Below are 19,525 nucleotides of genomic sequence, written 5' to 3'. Positions count from 1 at the left end.
TCCATTATGAATGATTTCTACACAGTTTCAATTTGGTTTTAGTCATTTTAACCTTTTACTGCAGCGGGCTAAATCAGGTCACACAGAGTGTTTCTTGGTAGTCTTAAACAAATCTACTTTGAAACAAAAGTATACAGCTCACATGGTTATGGGCTTAAAAAAAGAAGACCCCTCACCTGTACCAGGTCAGATATAGAGTTGAAATGTATTCAATTTGGAGTGTGCATCCCAATATTGCAATTTATATACATCACAGAAGACATAGAAACACCGGATTTTCAGAGTTAATAACATTCCACCCATGAGACCACTAGAGGGCGATTTGGTCATTTGACTGCAGGAAAGGACTACAGTACATAGAGTTTCTAACCCCCCACCAACAAAAAAAATCAAACCATCCGCGGGCTGGATTGGAACCCCCTTGTATGTTTGACACCCCTGCAAGTGTTCCCACAGTGGAGTGATTACAGTGGCCGTGCCAAGGAGCCGCTATGTAAACTCTAACATTAATTTATCCTGCAATAGGTGTCGTTCAATTGATAATATTCATATTTGTTTTCTTGTAATGCCTCTTAAGGGAAAGTAATCTAAAAGTAACTGAAAGTAATCAGATTACATTACTGCGTTTGGGGTAATCCAAAAGATATGTTACTGGTTACAATTTTGGACAGGTAAGTAGTAACTGTAACAGGTTACATTTAGAAAGTAACCTACCCAACCCTGATTATAGGATAAGTATGGCATCACAACATTGCGGTATTACAGTATACCTAACTGGAATGAACCGCAAACACATACTGTCTGGCTAACTGATGATATGATGTGTATGACAGCTATAAGGCCATGGTATATTTACTTCAAGGGAATGGGATCTCATAGAGATTCAGATTGAGTAATACAGTTAACACAGAGGGAAAGGAGTCGATTAGTCAAAGGACATATCCTTATTTATTTTGAAGTTTACATTTTAGTCATTTAGCAGATGCTCTTATCCAGAGCGACTTACAGTTATAGTGCATTCATCTTAAGATAGCTAGGAGGGACAACCACATATCACAGTCATAGTAAGTACACTTTTCCTCAAAGTAGCTATCAGCAAAGTCAGAGATAAGGTGGGGGGGAGTCAAGTGTTGGTTCAGAAAGTTTATTTATTATTCAGCTACCTAGGGTAAATACACACACACACACACACACACACACACACACACACACACACACACACACACACACACACACATACGTATGGACCAGAGCTGAATATGTCTTTACTTCTCTTCTGACTTCCGCTATGTCAACATGGAATGTCTCTGAACAACAGCAGCAATTAAAGGTTGTGTTCTGCTCTGCTCTCTGGCCTTAAGGGCAGTGTCTCAGTGTGAATTATTAGTCCTGTTTCAATTTGGAACACTTCGACACTTGGGCCTTTCTCCTTCACTAGATGTGCTTGGTTGGTAGACGATAGACTATGGTGGTATGGAGCAGCATGGCTGTGTAAATGGGCTGAGGTGTTTGGACATGTTTGTTGGTGAACAGCTTTCCATTGGCTAGTTCAGTGGAATGTTGTGACCTGTGTGTGTGGTGCATGGGGGAATTTACCTGGGCACACAGCCTGTAGGGTGACATGGCTTATCCTCAAGGTGCTGGTCAGGTGCCTCTGGGTGGTGCCAGCAAAAAGCAGGTAGAACTCTACATCCTCCTCATCCTCCAAACGCTCTCCATCACCCAGCTGCACCGTCAGAAGACACTCACCCTGGAAAAAGACAGACAAATAGAAATACAGTTATACATTTGATCGACAAAGTTTGATTTACATAGTTTTAACTAATAGCTTACATTGTCAGAGATTGCAACAGCATGGCAAATAAACCAGAGGAGAAACCCAAACAGAAAGAGAGAACATTAAGATCATGGTGGGCAGGTATCAACACCTGTCTATTATAGTAGGAAGAGGCTGGGTTTTGTTATAGCTTTATCAACCCGTAATGTAGGTTGGAACACTACTGTATACAGAAAAACAAACCCTGCTACAACAATAATTACCCTGCCTTATTTAATTACAGTGTATTGCGTAAGAGAATGTGTATGTACCAGTGTTGGGGAGTAGTTCATGTAGTTCAACTAGTAATTGAATTTCATTTTGCAGTAGCTTGGTGGTAGTTGAACTAAATTCAAATCTAGGTAGTGTTTCCAGTAGTCGATTACTCTTTTGCCATGCACAGTGCCTTGCAAAAGTATTCACACCCCTTGGATCTCTTCACATTTTATTGGTGTTACAAAGTGGGAATAACATGGATTTAATTGTATTTTTTGTCAACAATCTACATAAAATACTATTTAATGTGAAAGTTAAATACTTTAAAACATTTTTTAAAGATCAATAGCAATTCAATAACTAAAATATAGGCGTTACATAAGTATTCAGCTCCCTGAGTCAATACATGTTAGAAACACCTCTGGAAGCGTTTACAGCTGCGAGTCTTCTTGGGTAAGTCACTAAGAGCTTTACACACCTGGATTGTGCAATATTAGCTCATTATTCTTTTCATAATTCTTCGAGATCTGTCAAGATTTTGGGGATCATAGCTAGACAGTAATTTTCAAGTCTCAACATATTTTTTAAAGCACTCAGGAACATGCACTGTCTTCTTGGTAATTAACTCCAGTATACACTGAGTATACCAAACATTAAGAACATCTTTCTAATATTGAGTTGCAACCCCCCCCCCCCCCCCCCCCCCTTAATCCTAAAAATATTATCCCCAATATTTGCCGATGTCAAGCATACCGTACCATGATGCAGTCACCACCTTGCTTGAAAATAAGAAGGCAGTTACTCAGTGATGTATTGGATTTGCCCAAAACATAAGGCTTTTCATTTAGGCCAAAAAGTGCATTCCTTTCCGTGTTTTTGCAGTATTGCTTTAGTGCCTTGTTGCACACAAGATGCATGTTTTGGAATATTTGTATTCTTCATTTCACTGTCATTTAAGTCGTTATTGTGAAGTCTACAATGTTGTTGATCCAAGATTCATCCTCAGTTTTCTCCCATCACTGCCATTAAACTACGTAACTGTTTTAGAATCACTCATGGCCTTATGGTAATATCCCGGAGCAGTTTCATTCCTTTCCTGCAGCTCAGTTCAGAAGGACGACTGTATCTTTATGATGTGTCTGGGTGGTTTAATACATACTGTAATCCACAGCATAATTATTAACTTGACCATGCATAAAGGAATATTCAATGTCTGATTTGTTATTGTTACGCATCTACCAATCACTGCCCTTCTTTATGAGGCTTTCGAAAAGTTCCCTGGTATTTGTAGTTGAATCTGTGATTGAAATTCAATAATTGACTGAGGGACATTGCAGATGTTGCACGTATGGGGGACAAAGGAAGGGTTAGTCATTCAAAGATCATGTAAACCACTATTGGTGAGTACATGTAACTTATTATGGGATTTGTTAAGCCACATTTTACGACTGAACTAATTTAGTATTTTCTAAACAAAAGGGGCTGAATACTTAGGCAACAAATATATTTCATATATCACATTTTCATTCATCTTAAAATATATATACAGTACCATCCAAAAGTTTGTGGTCACTTAGAAATGTACTGGTTTTTGAAAGAAAAACTTTTTTTTTTGTCCATTAAAAGAACATAAAATTGATCAGAAATACAGTGTAGACATTGTTAATGTTGTAAATGACTACTGTAGCTGGAAACGGCAGATTTTTTTATGGAAAATCTACATAGGCGTACAGAGGCCCATTATCAGCAACCATCACTCCTGTGTTCCAATGGCACATTGTGTTAGCTAATCCAAGTTTATCATTTTAAAAAGGCTAATTTATCATTAGAAAACCCTTTCGCAATTATGTTAGCACAACTGAAAACTGTTGCCCTGATTAAAGAAGCAATTAAACTGGCCTTCTTTAGACTAGTTGAGTATCTGGAGCATCAGCATTTGTGGGTTTGATTACAGGCTCAAAATGACCAGAAACAAAGAACTTCCTATTGAAACTCATCAGTCTATTCTTGTTCTGAAAAATGGAGGCTATTCCATGTGAAAAATTGACAAGAAACTGAAGATATCGTACAATCCCTTCACAGTACAGCACAAACTGTCTCTAACCAGAATAGAAAGAGGAGTGGGAGGCCCCGGTGCACAACTGAGCAAGAGGACATGGACATTAGTGTCTAGTTTGAGAAATATACGCCTCGCAAGTCCTCAACTGGCAGCTTCATTAAATAATACCCGCAAAACACCAGTCTCAACGTCAACAGTGAACAGGCGACTCCGGGATGCTGGCCTAGGCGGAGTTGCAAAGAAAAAACCATATCTCAGACTGGCCAATAAAAATAAAAGATTAAGATGGGCAAATGAACACAGACACTGGACAGAGGAAGACTGGAAAAAAGTGTTATGGACAGATGAATCTAAGTTTGAGGTGTTCGGATCGCAAAGAAGAACATTCGTGAGAAGCGGAAAAAATTAAAAGATGCTGTAGGAGTGCTTGACGCCATCTGTCAAGCATGGTGGGGCAATGTGATGGTCTGGGGGTGCTTTAGTGGTAGATAAGTGGGAGATTTGTACAGGGTAAAAGGGATCTTGAAGAAGGAAGGCTATCACTCCATTTTGCAACACCATGCCATACCCTGTGGACGGCGCTTAATTGGAGCCAATTTCCTCCTACAACAGGACAATGACCCAAAGCACAGCTCCAAACTATGCAATAACTATTTAGGGAAGAAGCTGTAAGCTGGTATTCTGTCTATAATGGAGCGGCCAGCACAGTCACCGGATTTCAACCCTATTGAGCTGTTGTGGGAGCAGCTTAACCGTATGGTACATAAGAAGTGCCCATCAAACCAATCCAATTTGTGGGAGGTGCTTCGGGAAGCATGGGGTGAAATCTCTTCAGATTACCTCAACAAATGTACAACTAGAATGCCAAAGGTCTGCAAGGCTATAATTGCTGCAAATGGAGGATTCTTTGACAAAAGCACAATTATTATTTCAATTAAAATCATTATTTATCATTATTATTTAGAACCTTGTCAACATCTTGACTATATTTCCTATTCATTTTGCAACTCATTTCATGTATGTTTTCATGGAAAACAAGGACATTTCTAAGTGAGCCCAAACTTTTGAATGGTAGTGTATATAATTGTTCTTCCACTTTGACATTAGAGTATATTGTTATATATATATATCATTTTTTTTTTACAATTAAACCTATTTTAATCCCACTTTGTAACAAAATAAAACGGGAAGAAATCCAAGGGGCATGAATACTTTTGCAAGGCACTGTAGTGGTATATGTAACTACTGGAACGACACACTGCTCTTTTTGCAAAGAGAGTGTCTCCTAATCTGTGACCAGGGCTCCAGTCCAAATTCAAAGTAGACAGCCCTCGGCCCTAAACCCTCAGCCCTTGAATAACGTTTTATATCGTCACATCCGAATGTACCTTAAATGTCCCTTGCCCAAGCGAGAGAGGGTGATGATTGTAGAGGCAATGTCTCTGGTGGAAATCTTGAAATTCAGTTTAAAAACAACCAACCTAAAGCTATTAATGTACCTAGCTGTCAAGACTTCTGCCAAAGTCAATGCCCCTCCTTGTTCGGGTGGTGTTCGGCGATCAACGTCACCGGTCTTCTAGCCACCATTGATCAGTTTTTCATTTTCCATTGGTTTTGTCTGGTCTCCTTACACACCTGTTTCTTATCCCAGTAATTACATGTTGTGTATTTAACCCTCTGTTTCCCCTCATATCCTTGTCGGTGATTGTTATGTTATGTACATGTTGATTATGTATCGGTGTGCGACGGGTTATTGTTTACCCGGATTATTGAGTACGTTGTTTTTGGAGTTAGTTTTTTTTAATAAATACTACATTTTTTACCACTTTGGTTTCTCCTGCGCCTGACTTCCCTGCCACCTACATACACGGATTATGACACTAGCAAGCCAACGTAGATAGCTAGCTACAGTACAGTTACTCATAGCTGGATAGCTAGTTTTATAGTTTGGTAAATTTATTCCAATTATTGTCAGAATTCCCCAAAATATGTTTATGAAGCTAGTTACATTTTATAGGCTCCTCACTACGAGACGGAGACGATTTTACAACAATAAAATCAATGTCATACAGTACCAGTCAAAGGTTTGGACACACCTACTCATCCAAAAGTTTTAAACAAATCAAAATATATTTTAGATTCTTCAAAGTAGCCACCCTTTGCCTTGACAGCTTTGCACGCTCTTGGCATTCTGTCAACCAGCTTCCCCTGGAATGCTTTTCCAACAGTCTTGAAGGAGCTCCCACATATGCTGAGCACTTGTTGGCTGCTATTCCTTCACTCTGTGGTCCAACTCATCCCAAACCATCTCAATTGGGTTGAGGTCAGGTGATTGTGGAGGCCAGGTCATCTGATGCATCACTCTTCTTCTTGGTCAAACCAGATGGGATGGCGTATCGCTGCAGAATGCTGTGGTAGCCATGCTAGTTAAGTGTGCCGTGAATTGTAAAGAAATCACAGACAGTGTCACCAGAAAAGCAACCCCACATCATCACACCTCTTCCTCCATGCTTCACGGTGGGAACGAAACATGCGAAGATCATCCGTTCACCTAGTCTGCATCTCACAAAGACACGGCGGTTGGAACCAAAAATCTAAAATTTGGACTCATCAGATCAAAGGACAGATTTCTACCGGTCTAATGTCCATTGCTCGTGTTTCTTGGCCCAAGCAAGTCTCTTCTTATTATTGGTGTCCTTTAGTAGTGGTTTCTTTGCAGCAATTTGACCATGAAGGCCTGATTCACGCAGTCGCCTCTGAACAATTGATGTTGAAATGTGTCTGTTACTTGAACTCTGAAGCATTTATTTGGGCTGCAATATTTGAGGCTGGTAACTCTAATGAACTTATCCTCTGCAGCAGAGAACTCTGGGTCTTGCTTTCCTGTGGCGGTCATGAGAGCCAGTTTCATTATAGCGGTTGATGGTTTTTGCAACTGCACTTGAAGAAACTTTTAAAGTTCTTGAAATGTTCAGGTTTGACTGACCTTCATGTCTTAAAGTTATGATGGATAGTCATTTATCTTTGCTTATTTGACCTGTTCTTGCCATAAAATTGACTTGGTCTTTTACCGATTAGGGCTATCTTCTGTATACCAGCCCTACCTTGTCACAACACAACTGATTAGCTCAAACGCATTAACAAAATAAATTCCACAAATTAACTTTTAACAAGGCACACCTGTTAATTGAAATGCATTCCAGCTGACCATCTCATGAAGCTGGTTGAGAGAATGATTAAATGTGACACTTTGCGGCCACCGGATTATGACACGTGACTACAGTTTGCAATGAATTGTGGGTCATAACAACCCCACAAGAGATCAAGTTCTTCACTCTCTCCCTCAAGCTAAATAGAGGGCAGAGGAGGCAACGTTAGTCAATTGGACCTACACTTAAGATAGCAATCAAACTGCATCCGGTTTCGACGAACTAGACTTCAGCATGCTAACTAGTTATTTGGCCCTGAGCAGTCGGCGTCCAACTTCTTAGATGGACAAGTGGCATTCAGCCACATGAGATTGAGCAATAACAGGTCTGTGATGCCCTTAGATGTCCAGGGCTGCACGCGCGCCACACTCAGCAGATCAGCATGTGTATACCCTTCACCGAGAAGCATGGGTAACCCGCTGAACCCCACTCGTGATAGGGATTGGGGAATGCAATTATTTCCCAGGAACAAGGAATTCCCAGTAACCGTGGATCATAAGTCACTGCCCTTTGTACACACCGCCTGTCGCTACTACCGATAGGATGGTTTAGTGAGGTCCTCGGTTCGGCCCTGCCAGGGTCAGTCACGGTCCTGGTGGAGCACTGACAAGACGATCAAACTTGACTATCAAGAGGAAGTAAAACTTGTAACAAGGTTCCCGTAGGTGAACCTGCAGAAGGATCCTTAACGGTTTGCCAGCCTCCGGTTGCCCCCCCGCCTCTCCCTTTCCTTGGCGCGGGGTTCTGGGCCAGGGAGGGTGGTTTTGGCTCTCGCCCACCTTTCCCCATTAGGCATGGCCGGTGCATCGGCTGCGTCAGAGGGGGATTGGGGATTGCCGGTAAACCGGGTCTTCCTGCCTTGGTCTCCCACATCAAGCGCTTGGGTCTCACGCTGGACCCTTGCACAGCTCCGGGTACCTAGCCAACCACTCTGCGCCCCCGGCGCAGGCAGGGGTTTAATGTCTCCCTCCTGTCACCTCAGCAGGAGCGCCCGCACGCTTTTCAACCTTAAACCTTTTTAATCTGTGAACTGTGGCCTCTCGCTCTAGTAAAGGACAGGCGGGGGAAAGGAAGGCAACCATCCTAACCCCGCCTAGCCACTAGCCTCTGCATAAAAACAAAACTCTTAGTGGATCACTCGGCTGGTGCGTCGATGAAGAATGCAGCTAGCTGCGAGAGCTAATGTGAACTGCAGGACACATTGATCATCGACACTTTGAACGCACCTTGAGGCCCCAGGTTCCTCCTGGGGCTATGCCTGTCTGAGGGTCAATTTGCCATCAGTAGGAACCCCTGGGGTTCCGTGGCTGGGGGAGTCGCAGGCCACCTCCATGCGGCCTTCATCCCCCTAAGTGCAGACCAGGACGGCTCGGTGGGAGGGGGCCTTGGTTCTCTCTCCCCTCCCCCGTGCACCCTTCCTTTCCATTCCCGCCTTGGGCGGGAGGCACCCACGTTTGCTGCATGGTCAGGGGGTGGCTTCCGGTGGACTCTGTCTCTCTGTGCTGCCCGCACTACGTATGCGGTTCTCGGGGAAGCGCTCAGGGTTAGGTTTGGGCCACGGATCTCCGACCGCCGACCTGAACTGAATTGAGAAGATGAGCCCGGGCGCCTGGCCACACTCCATCACTTTGACCTCAGATCAGGCGAGACAACCCATTGAATTGAAGCATATTAGTAAGCGGAGGAAAATAAACTAACTAGTATTCTCTCAGTAGATGCAAGCTAAGAGCCCAGCGCCGAATCCCCGTCCGTCCAGCGAGTGGCTCGCATTCCACGCCCGGGCACCTTATCCATTTAAAGATTGAGAATAGGTTGAGATCGTTTCGGCCCCAAGACCTCTAATCATTCGCTTTACCAGATGAATGTGCGAGACTTCGAGCGCCAGCTATCCTGGGGAAAACGTCGGAGGGAACCAGCTACTAGATGGTTTGATTAGTCTTTCACCCCTATACCCAGGTCGTAAAACCGATTTGCCTCTCTACGACTGGACTGGCCCATCTAGCTAGCTAGTAGAGGGGTACAAAAACACCGGTACACAGATGCATAGCTCATGCAATTATGCTTTGTTCTAGTCAATGACAATACATGTTGCAAAGTAAATATCTGCTTCAAAAATATCTCTCATTGCATTGCATGCTCATGCATGAAATCTCTAGTTGTGTTTTTTTTTGCATAGGAAAGAGGACTCACCCAACATGTATGATAGGTACTGACCGAGGATGAAAAACCCGGTGACCACTAAATGTCCTCGTATACCCATATTTAGATCAAATGCACTTTTTTTTGTCAATTTTTGTCAAGTGTGTGTGAGTGACATTGCAAATATCATATTTTTGAATTTGTATATATATTGGGGGGGGGGGGGGTCTTTGACGGTTGAGGGGCAGCTCTCGAGGAGAACTGTGGGGAAATTTGGATGGTTCATGGCTGGATGGTAGATGACTGAATGTAATGTAAATGTTAAGCAGCTTCACTGCAGGTAGATCGTATGGCAGTTAGCCTAGTGGTTAGAGTGTTGGGCCAGCAACCGAAAGGTTGGTGGATCGAATCCCCGAGCTGACAAGGTAAAAATCTGTCGTTCTGCCCTGAACAAGGCAGGTAACCCACTCTTCCTAGGTGGTCATTGTAAATAAGAATTTGTTCTTAACTGACTTGCCTAGTTAAATAAAAAAAATGTAAATGCAAAAAAAAGACAACTCTGTGCTGTAGAATTTGTGAATTCTGTCTCTTGTATAATAAATGATATACATTTGTTTATACTAGATTAAGCGTAAACTTTCATTAACTGTAATTTTGTTAGTTATGCTCCAATTTTCCCTCCATCTTGTGCCAACATCAGTTCTTTTTAAGTCTTGGTTCCAATAGTTTAGAATTTATTCTAAGAGATGGTCAGTTGTATATCTCTTTGTATATCTTCCCTATCATATGAACATCCTTTTCTGACTCAATAAAATTGTGAAATGTTTATTTTAAGTTGTATGTATTTGAAACTATCTAGATTGGTCAGTCCAAAATTACTTTTTAATTCTGTCATGGAAATAAATGTATTTCCGGTTTCTATTCCTTTAGTTTTCCATGTGGACCAATTTATCAGTGAATTCTGAAAAGCTATCCAAGGATTGTTCCCCATAAGGTTGTGTTTTTAGGGAGTGATATTGGTTCTTGTAGAACACATTTAATTTTCTTCCATATTGTTATAGTGTTTTTAACTCAGAAGTTGTTCATGTTCTTCGCTTTATCCTTTGAAATTAGACAGGTAAAAAGATTCTGGGGATGAGCATGCACATCTTCAATATGTACTCACTGTTCCTCTTTAGTGCATATGTCACAAGTAAAAGCTTTGGGTAGCGAGTTGATACAATTACAAGGAAGATGTCCTTTTTATTCAATGAATTTTATTTGCCCATATAAAGTCTGTTATGACCAATTTATACTTTTTTAAAGAATGTCTTTGGTGGGGTAATTGGTATTACAAAATAAATACAAAAACTGTAAGATTTATGGGAAAATGATTCCATGTATTTCAGTGCCCTCCGTAAATATTGGGACAGTGACACATTCTTTCTTCTTTTGGCTCTATACTCCAAAAGTTTGGATTTGAAATCAAACAATGACTATGAGGTTAACGTGAAGACTGTCAGGTTTAATGTGAAGGTATTTTCATCCATATCGGGTGAAATGTTTAGAAATTACAACAGTGCATAGTCCCCCCTCAAAAGTATTGGGACAAATTCCCTTATATGTGTATTAAAGTAGCAAATTTGATCCCATATGCATAGCACGCAATGACTACATCAAGCTTGTGACTCTACAAGTTGGTTGGATGCATCTGCTGTTTGTTTTGGTTGTGTTTCAGATTATTTTGTGCCCAATAGAAATGAATGGTAAATCATGTAGTGTCATTTTGGAGTCACTTTTATTGTAAATAACAATATAATATGTTTCTAAATCACTTCTACATTAATGTGGCAGCTACCATAATTACGGATAATCCTGAATGAATCTTGAATAATGATAAGTGAGAAAGTTACACGCCAAAATATCATACCCCCAAGACATGCTAACCTCTCACCATTACAATAACAGGGGTGATTAGCATTTTGGGGGTATGACATTTGTGCTGTAATTTCTGAAACAGTTCACACGATATGGATGACAATACCTTCAAATTAAAGCTGACAATCTGCACTTGCTCACAGTCATTGTTTGATTTCAAATCCAAATTCCCACAAGATAACACGAGAATTTGCCCCAGATTAGGAGCCACTCCCTTTCGCAAAAAGAAAAAAAAAATGGATGAAGTGGGCAACAGAACTCTTCAAATTGATAGGGCCCTATGTCTGGAGTTACCTTTTCTTTTCAATCCCGGCTATGTGTAGTTATTCAGACAGGTCTGCTATATTTAGGGACACAGTGTAAATGCAGGACAACCTGTCGTTCTGTTAGAACCGGTAGATTTATATATCGGGTTCATGACATGGTCCAGTATGACAGCCAGCCACGCATAGCAATAGCCTCAGCCTGAGAGGAAGGAGATAAGATTAGAGGATGGCTATGTTTCCTGACAGGACTGCCCTTATTTATAGGTTATCTGTTGGCCTGTCCAAAGCACTGCACTAATAGAGATGTCTGCCTGCCCTCCATTGTTTTCCTCACAGCTCCACATCATAGCCACTTTATCACATGCAGCAGTAGATAACGGCTGGGGGACATTCAGAGTAAGACACAGGGGTACTGACTGTCTAGTCCAAACGAACCAACTCTCTCCTTCAGTGACAGGATCTATTCTAAAAGAAAGAAACACTGAAAACATGCAAAAAACAAATATGTGGGAAACATGCATTTTATGGGTAAAAAGAATGCATAGCATATTCACTCATTACACGCACAAACAATTCCCAAATAAAAAAATACTATACAAAAAGTGGTTCAGTGCTGCAAAGACACAAGCTGACACATGCAACGTGTCCACTTACAGTATTCTTCAAACACTGGAAACACAGGCCTAATGTGAAACATGTTTTCATGGTTCAGAGCTACCAATTGTAGCCTTTGTAGTGGCTAGCTAGCTCACTATAGCGGTTGTTCAATAAGGGAGTGACGTGCAGTGGGCCTATGTGGACAGGACTATTTACTTTGGACATCCTGCAGTGCTGAATGCCAGTAAACTGTTCTCTCTGGCTGATGACGGTTAGAGGACAAGAGGCACAATATGGGGGAATAGAGTATTGAAGGCTCTCTCACCATATACAGTTGAAGTCGGAAGTTTACATACACCTTAGCCAAATACATTTAAACTCTGTTTTTCACAATTCCTGACATTTAATCATAGTAAAAAGTCCCTGTCTTAGGTCAGTTAAGATCACCACTTTATTTTAACAATGTGAAATGTCAGAATAATAGTAGAGAGAATGATTTATTTCAGCTTTTATTTCTTACATCACATTCCCAGTGGGTCAGAAGTTTACATTCACTCAATTAGTATTTGGTAGCACTACATTTAAATTGTTTAACTTGGGTCAAATGTTTCGGGTAGTCTTCCACAAGCTTCCCACAATAAGTTGGGTGAATTTTGGCCCATTCCTCCTGACAGTGGTGTAACTGAGTCAGGTTTGTAGGCCTCCTTGCTCGCACACGCTTTTTCAGTTCTGCCCACAAATTTTCTACGAGATTGAGGTCAGGGCTTTGTGATGGCCACTCCAATAGTTTGACTTTGTTGTCCTTAAGCCATTTTTCCACAACTTTGGAAGTATGCTTGGGGTCATTGTACATTTGGAAGACCCATTTGCGACCAAGCTATAACTTCCTGACTGATGTCTTGAGATATCGCTTTAATATATCCATCATTTTCCATCCTCATGATGCCATCTATTTTGTGAAGTGCACCAGCCCCTCCTGCAGCGAAGCACCCCTACAACATGATGCTGCCACCCCGTGCTACACAGTTGGGATGGTATTTTTCAGGTTGCAAGCCTCCCCCTTTTCCCTCCAAATATAATGATGGTCATTATGGCCAAACAGTTCTATTATTGTTTTATCAGACCAGAGGACATGTATCCAAAAAGTATGATCTTTGTCCCCATGTGCAGTTGCAAACCGTAGTCTGGCTTTTTAATGGCGGTTTTGGAGCAGTGGCTTCTTCCTTGCTGAGCGGCCTTTCAGGTTATGTCGATATAGAACTCGTTTTACTGTGGATATAGATACTTTTGTACCTGTTTCCTCCAGCATCTTCATAACGTCCTTTGCTGTTGTTCTGGGATTGATTTGCACTTTTCACACCAAAGCATGTTCATCTCTAGGAGATAGAACGTGGCTCCTTCCTGAGCGGTGTGACGGCTGCGTGGTCCCACGGTGTTTATACTTGCATACTATGGTTTGTACAGATGAAAGTGGTACCTTCAAGCATTTGGAAATTGCTCCCAAGGATGAACCAGACCAGTGGAGATCTGCAGTTTTTTTCTGAGGTCTTGGCTGATTTCTTTTGATTTTCCCATGATGTCAAGCAAAGAGGCACTGAGTTTGACGGTAGGCCTTGAAATACATCCACAGGTACACCTCCAATTGACTCAAGTGATGTCAATTGGCCTATCAGAAGCTTCTAAAGCCATGACATCATTTTCTGGAATTTTCCAAGCTGTTTAAAGGCACAGTCAACTTTGTGTATGTAAACTTCTGACCCACTATGTGATACAGTGAATTATAAGTGAAATAATATGTCTGTAAACAGTTGTTGGAAAAATTACTTGTGTCATGCACAAAGTAGATGTCCTAACCGATTTGCCAAAACTATAGTTTGTTATCAACAAATTTGTGGAGTGGTTGAAAAACGAGTTTAAATGGCTTCAACCTAAATGAATGTAAACTTCCGACTTCAACTGTAGGCTAGAACTGCTGTACTAACTGTAACATACAGCTGGGGAATAGAGCACCTGAGATTATGGCTAATCCTGCAAGAGATTATGTCTCATCCTGTATGCACCTGATTGTGCAGAACCAAATTGGCCTAGAGCCTTTGTACAGTATGTATCTTTAACATATAGCACTGTCTGCACCCTTACGAAAAATGATTGCAGTCAGAGTGCAGTATAACTGCTCTACACTGTAGTATAACTGTAGTTAGAGTGCAGTATATAACTGCAGTATGCTGCAAATACTGCATTGAAAATACGACAATCGACTGCAGTTACTACACTTTTACTGCAGTTTCAAAACTGCTCTATTTTTTGTAAGGGAATGGCTGGTAGAGCAAATAATCTGTGAGAAAAGCCTTTGTTTTACAGTGACAGATGAGCGATGTTATCTCTCTGCTCTGACTGCAGCAGCCATTTTCTACAAGATTGGCCCATGGCAACACAAAAGAGGAGGGTAGCTAGTGTGTCTGTCTGCAGCTCCCTCCCTCCCTGCTACTATGCTGTGTTACTACAAGCTTCACTCTTGATCGAAGGTTACGTATGTAACCACGGTTATGTGAGCTATATGGATCACTCAAATATATTGGTATCACTCTGCGGCGGAGGGATACATCCGAGGTGAGGATTTACAGATTTACTCCCGTGTACACCTGTGTCACGGCTGGGGTCCGCCCCTATATGTAGAACCGCAGAGGGAGGTGCCACATTTACTTGATAGTACCAAGCAAAGGTGCAAGAGGAAGACCAGCTGGCCGCAGCACAGATATCAGCGAGGGGCTCTCCTCTCAGTAGAGCCCAGGACGCAGCCACACGTCCCCGCTTCAGTCGCGGGTTCCGCCCTATAATCTCCTGGTCCAGGAGGACCATGGCAGCTATCATGATGGTCAGGTCCATGGTAAGGAACTCCCGGAGGCCGAGTAACTCTGCGCCCGCAACATAACTCCATGGTCCAGCTGTGAGTTGGAAGCGACCCCTGGCAGAGGCCCAGCTCTCCTGCAAGGCCTCGCGGAACTCAGTAGAGATGTGGACAGATGGAGAGTCATCACTGTCCACTAGTTTGATGTCCAGTGCAGTGGCTACCCGAGTGAGTAGGCTCCTCTGCCGGCTTCTGATGGCCTGTCAGCCTGGTAGCCCCGCTCACGGTGGTGAACAGTGACAACAGGAACAGCCTATCACTGGCCAACAGGGAACAGCTGTCGTCACCATTGAAGCTATCAACCTCCTGATGCAGGGCATGCGCCCTCTGTTCAAGGTGGTCTCAGCGGTACAACTCCTGCCCCCATCCAGTGATGGCAGCAGATGGGCTCTGCCTTTGATGGCTCCGGCCACGTTTCCTGGTAGGGTTACTGGGCCCGACAGGCGCAGGCATTCTGAGATCACCACACAAAACAGGCATCCAGTAGGGCGCTCCACCACCCTCTCCGCGTGGCTCAGACCCAGGTAGTGCATACACAAAGTATGCGGATCCCCAGGGGGGATGCCACCATCACACCTGTCACAAAGGGAAGCCATAAGCTCAGCCAAGCCGACAAGGCCACGGAGCAGGGGTCAGATGCCCTGGGAGACCTTATGTTGTGACCCGCTTGGAGGAATAGGAACCCGGTGAGGGATACGTTACCCAATACCTCTGCAAAAAATGGGGAAGATCTGTGTGGGAAAAACAGGCGGACAAAAAAACAGCAACCAGGTAATGGATTTGATTTATTTGTTTTTTTGTTTTAGGCCAACTGCAATATTACCTAGCCGGTTTAATATCCTAGCAGTAAAAACAGCACCATATGATGGAGTAACTCTGTTAAGGAACTCCAAAGTTAATGTCTCAACGTAGTGGAAAGCCCACCACGATTCTCTTACACTCTCACTCTACAGGGAAAAGAACAATAAAAAACCTGCGGGGTAATTAGCAGAGAACCTGCGCCTATGGCACAGAGAGCAGCATGTTAAAGCAATTCACAACACACAAATAGAACAAGCCAGTCGGCAAGTTGTGTAAGGTAAATTCCAGTTTGTGGCAGCAAGAGCCACCATATTAACGGATGCGCACGGAGTCGTAGTGTAACGCTAATGAAACACAAGTACAACAAACCACAGACGGAAGATTCAGATCAACCGCGTGCAGTGAGTGGAGCACTCAAGAGGAAGGGCCAGCTCCCCTAGGCTGCAAACAGCCAGTGAGTATACTTCCACACAAGATATTATACTTACCAAGCGAACTTCAGAAAGTTTGTACCTCAAACCATACCGACGTCCGCAGAGAAAATGAAAGAGATGCAAAATAGGCTACTTTGATTAATTTCCTATATAGCCAATAGATTAGATCAAGGAACCAAGTGACAACATTACCCCCACGGCTGCGGAAGGAATGATACGGAGCGTCTCAATTTTCAGGTAGTAAAAAGTATGTTGAATGCCAGAGCATATTACAAGGAGCCGCCCCTTTTGTGAAGAAAAACACTCAGAATCTTGCATCTGCATAGAGCTTGTAGTAAGCTTTAGACTCAGCTCTCATTGATGTGGAGGACACCTCCTCCACCTGTTGATGTGTACTACCCTGCTAGGCTATATGGCCTTAGGGTAGCAGAGAGATGGCTGGCAGGTTTGGTTACTGGAAACTGTAGTCACTGAGAACAGAGTCTTCCTTTTGTAAATTCAGGAGCACATTATAGTTGTGTATGATGTGAAAGAACAAAGCAGACTACAATCATAAAATGTTCATTTTATACTGTTAAAGGTTTTTCCACTTATGTAAATGTTGCCAGGGAGTTAGACAGGTTTGAGACTTGGGTCAAATGACAAAATTCTGTCACAAAAAGCTATTTAATATTTTGAGCAGACAGAATTACTTGTTTGCAAAAGGTTTTAGGCCTGTCATCTGCAATATGAAGGCAATCTGAGAGCATCTGAGGACAAAAGTTTCTTTCAAGCAATCAAAAGTACAAATACAATACAAAGTAAAATCATGAAGTGTTCCTCAGCAATGACAAAAGGCTTAAAACACCAAAGAGAATAGTCTGAAAAAAGAAAGGAATCACTGCAAAAGAGCCAGAATAAGTATAATGCAGTGCTGTTCAAGAGCATGAGAATGAGCATGCATGGTTAGCTGGGCCATGGGCCACTTTCAGACTGTGAAAGCTCAATATGGACAACAGGTGTTGAAGCAAAAAAGAGAACTAAACAATGAGACAAAAGACAATCCTGCAGGGGATTAAGATTGTGAAATATATTTTGAATGTATTTAAAATGTGATTCTTTGTTCCAAATCATGTAGGGTATGTAGCACTACATGACTACCAGACGTTGGAAATTCAATGCCCTAAGGTTCCAACGGTTCCACTAAGATTCCAACTATGGCTTGGTGATACGGCCTAAAAATCATCTAGATTTTTTCTAATTTATGGGAGATTCACAATATACAGTGCATTCGGAAATAATTCAGACCCCTAGACCTTTTTCCACATTTTGTTATGTTACAGCCTTATTCTAAAATTGATTAAAAATGTTTCCCTCATCAATCTACACACAATACCCCACAAAGCAAAAAACTTTTTTAGACATGTATACAAATGTCCTAAAAATGAAAAACAGAAATATGACATTTACATAAGTATTCAGACCCTTTACTCAGTACTTTGTTTAAGCACCTTTAGCAGCGATTACATCCTCAAGTCTTCTTGGGTATGACACTACAAGCTTAGCACATCTGCATTTTCTACGGCTAGCCATGCTTTCCACCTGGCTACCCCTACTCTGGCCAACAGTTCTGTACCCCCCACAGGAACTTCCCAAGCCCAACCCCGCTTCTCCTTCACCCAAATCCAGATAGCTGATGTTCTGAAAGAGCTGCAAAATCTGGACCCCTACAAATCAGCTGGGCTAGACAATCTAGACCCTCTCTTTCTAAAATTATTTGCCGCAATTGTTGCAACCCCTATTACTAGCCTGTTCAACCTCTCTTTCGTATAGTCTGAGATTCCCAAAAGATTGGAAGGCTGCCGCGGTCATCCCCCTCTTCAAAGGGGGAGACACTCTAGACCCAAACTGTTACAAACCTATATCCATCCTGCTCTGCCTTTCTAAAGTCTTCGAAAGCCAACTTAACAAACAGATCACCGACCATTTAGAATCCCACTGTACCTTCTCCGCTATGCAATCTGGTTTCTCAGCCACACTCAAGGTCCTAAACAATATCATAACCACCATCGATAAAAGACAGTACTGTGCAGCAGTCTTCATCAACCTGGCCAAGGCTTTCGACTCTGTCAATCACAGCATTCTTATCGGCAGACTCAACAGCCTTGGTTTCTCTAATGACTGCCTCGCCTGGTTCACTAACTACTTCTCAGATAGAGTTCAGTGTGTCAAATCGGAGGGCCTGTTGTCTGGACCTCTGGCAGTCTCTATGGGGGTGTCACAGGGTTCAATTCTCGAGCCGACTCTTTTCTCTGTATACATCAATGATGTCGCTCTTGCTGATGGTGATTCTCTGATCCACCTCTAAGCAGACGACACAATTCTGTATACTTCTGGCCCTTCTTTGGACATGGTTAATAAACCTCCAGACGAGCTTCAATGCCATACAACACTCCTTCCGTGGCCTCCAACTGCTCTTAAATGCAAGTAAAACGAAATGCATGCTCTTCCACAGATCGATGCCCGCACCCGCCCGGCCGACTAGCATCACTCCTCTGGACGGTTCTGACTTAGAATATGTGAACTATAAATACATAGCTGTCGGGCTAGACTGTAAACTCTCCTTCCAGACTCACATTAAGCATCTCCAATCCAAAATTAAATCTAGAATCGGCTTCCTATTTCGCAACAAAGCCTCCTTCACTTATGCTGCTAAACATACCCTCGTAAAACTGAGTATCCTACCGATCCTTGACTTCGGCGATGTCATTTACAAAATAGCCTCCAACACTCTACTCAGCAAATTGGATGCAGTCTATCAAAGTGCCATCCGTTTTGTCACCAAAGTCCCATATACCACCCACCACTGCGACCTGTATGCTCTCGTTGGCTGGCCCTCACTTCATATTCGTCGCCAAACCACCTGGCTCCATGTCATCTATAGGTCTTTGCTAGGTAAAGCCCCGCCTTATCTCAGCTCACTGGTCACCAAAGCAACACCCACCTGTAGCACGCGCTCCAGCAGGTATATTCCCTCATCATCCCCAAATCCAACTTCTCCTTTGGCCGCCTTTCCTTCCAGTTCTCTGCTGCCAATGACTGGAACGAATTGCAAAAATCACTGAAGCTGGAGACATATCTCCCTCACTAACTTTAAGCATCAGCTGTCAGAGCAGCTTACCGA

General features: G+C 42.6%; 1 protein-coding gene and 1 non-coding gene across 9 annotated transcripts in view; one reads left to right on the top strand and one right to left on the bottom strand.

The window, feature by feature from the left end:
- LOC115151834 (A-kinase anchor protein 13) overlaps nt 1-19,525 on the bottom strand; it is a 172,448-nt gene that overhangs the window by 88,961 nt on the left and 63,962 nt on the right. For all 8 annotated transcript variants that reach the window (XR_003867369.1, XM_029696105.1, XM_029696100.1 and 5 more), the window contains exon 3: nt 1,597-1,750. Coding sequence is in view for 7 of the 8 variants with exons in the window: in XM_029696105.1 (XP_029551965.1) it covers nt 1,597-1,750 (154 nt within the window). In the remaining variant the exon portion in view is untranslated. The remainder of the gene's footprint in view (nt 1-1,596; nt 1,751-19,525) is intronic.
- Nucleotides 8,422-8,572, top strand: LOC115152528 (5.8S ribosomal RNA). The gene has a single exon (XR_003867528.1). It is a non-coding gene; the product is annotated as a 5.8S ribosomal RNA (ribosomal RNA).

Source organism: Salmo trutta, chromosome 17, assembly GCF_901001165.1.
Source record: "Salmo trutta chromosome 17, fSalTru1.1, whole genome shotgun sequence".
NCBI classification, from domain to species: domain Eukaryota; kingdom Metazoa; phylum Chordata; class Actinopteri; order Salmoniformes; family Salmonidae; genus Salmo; species Salmo trutta.
Note: the sequence above shows the minus strand (reverse complement) of the source record. Positions and strands in the feature narration are given on the sequence as shown.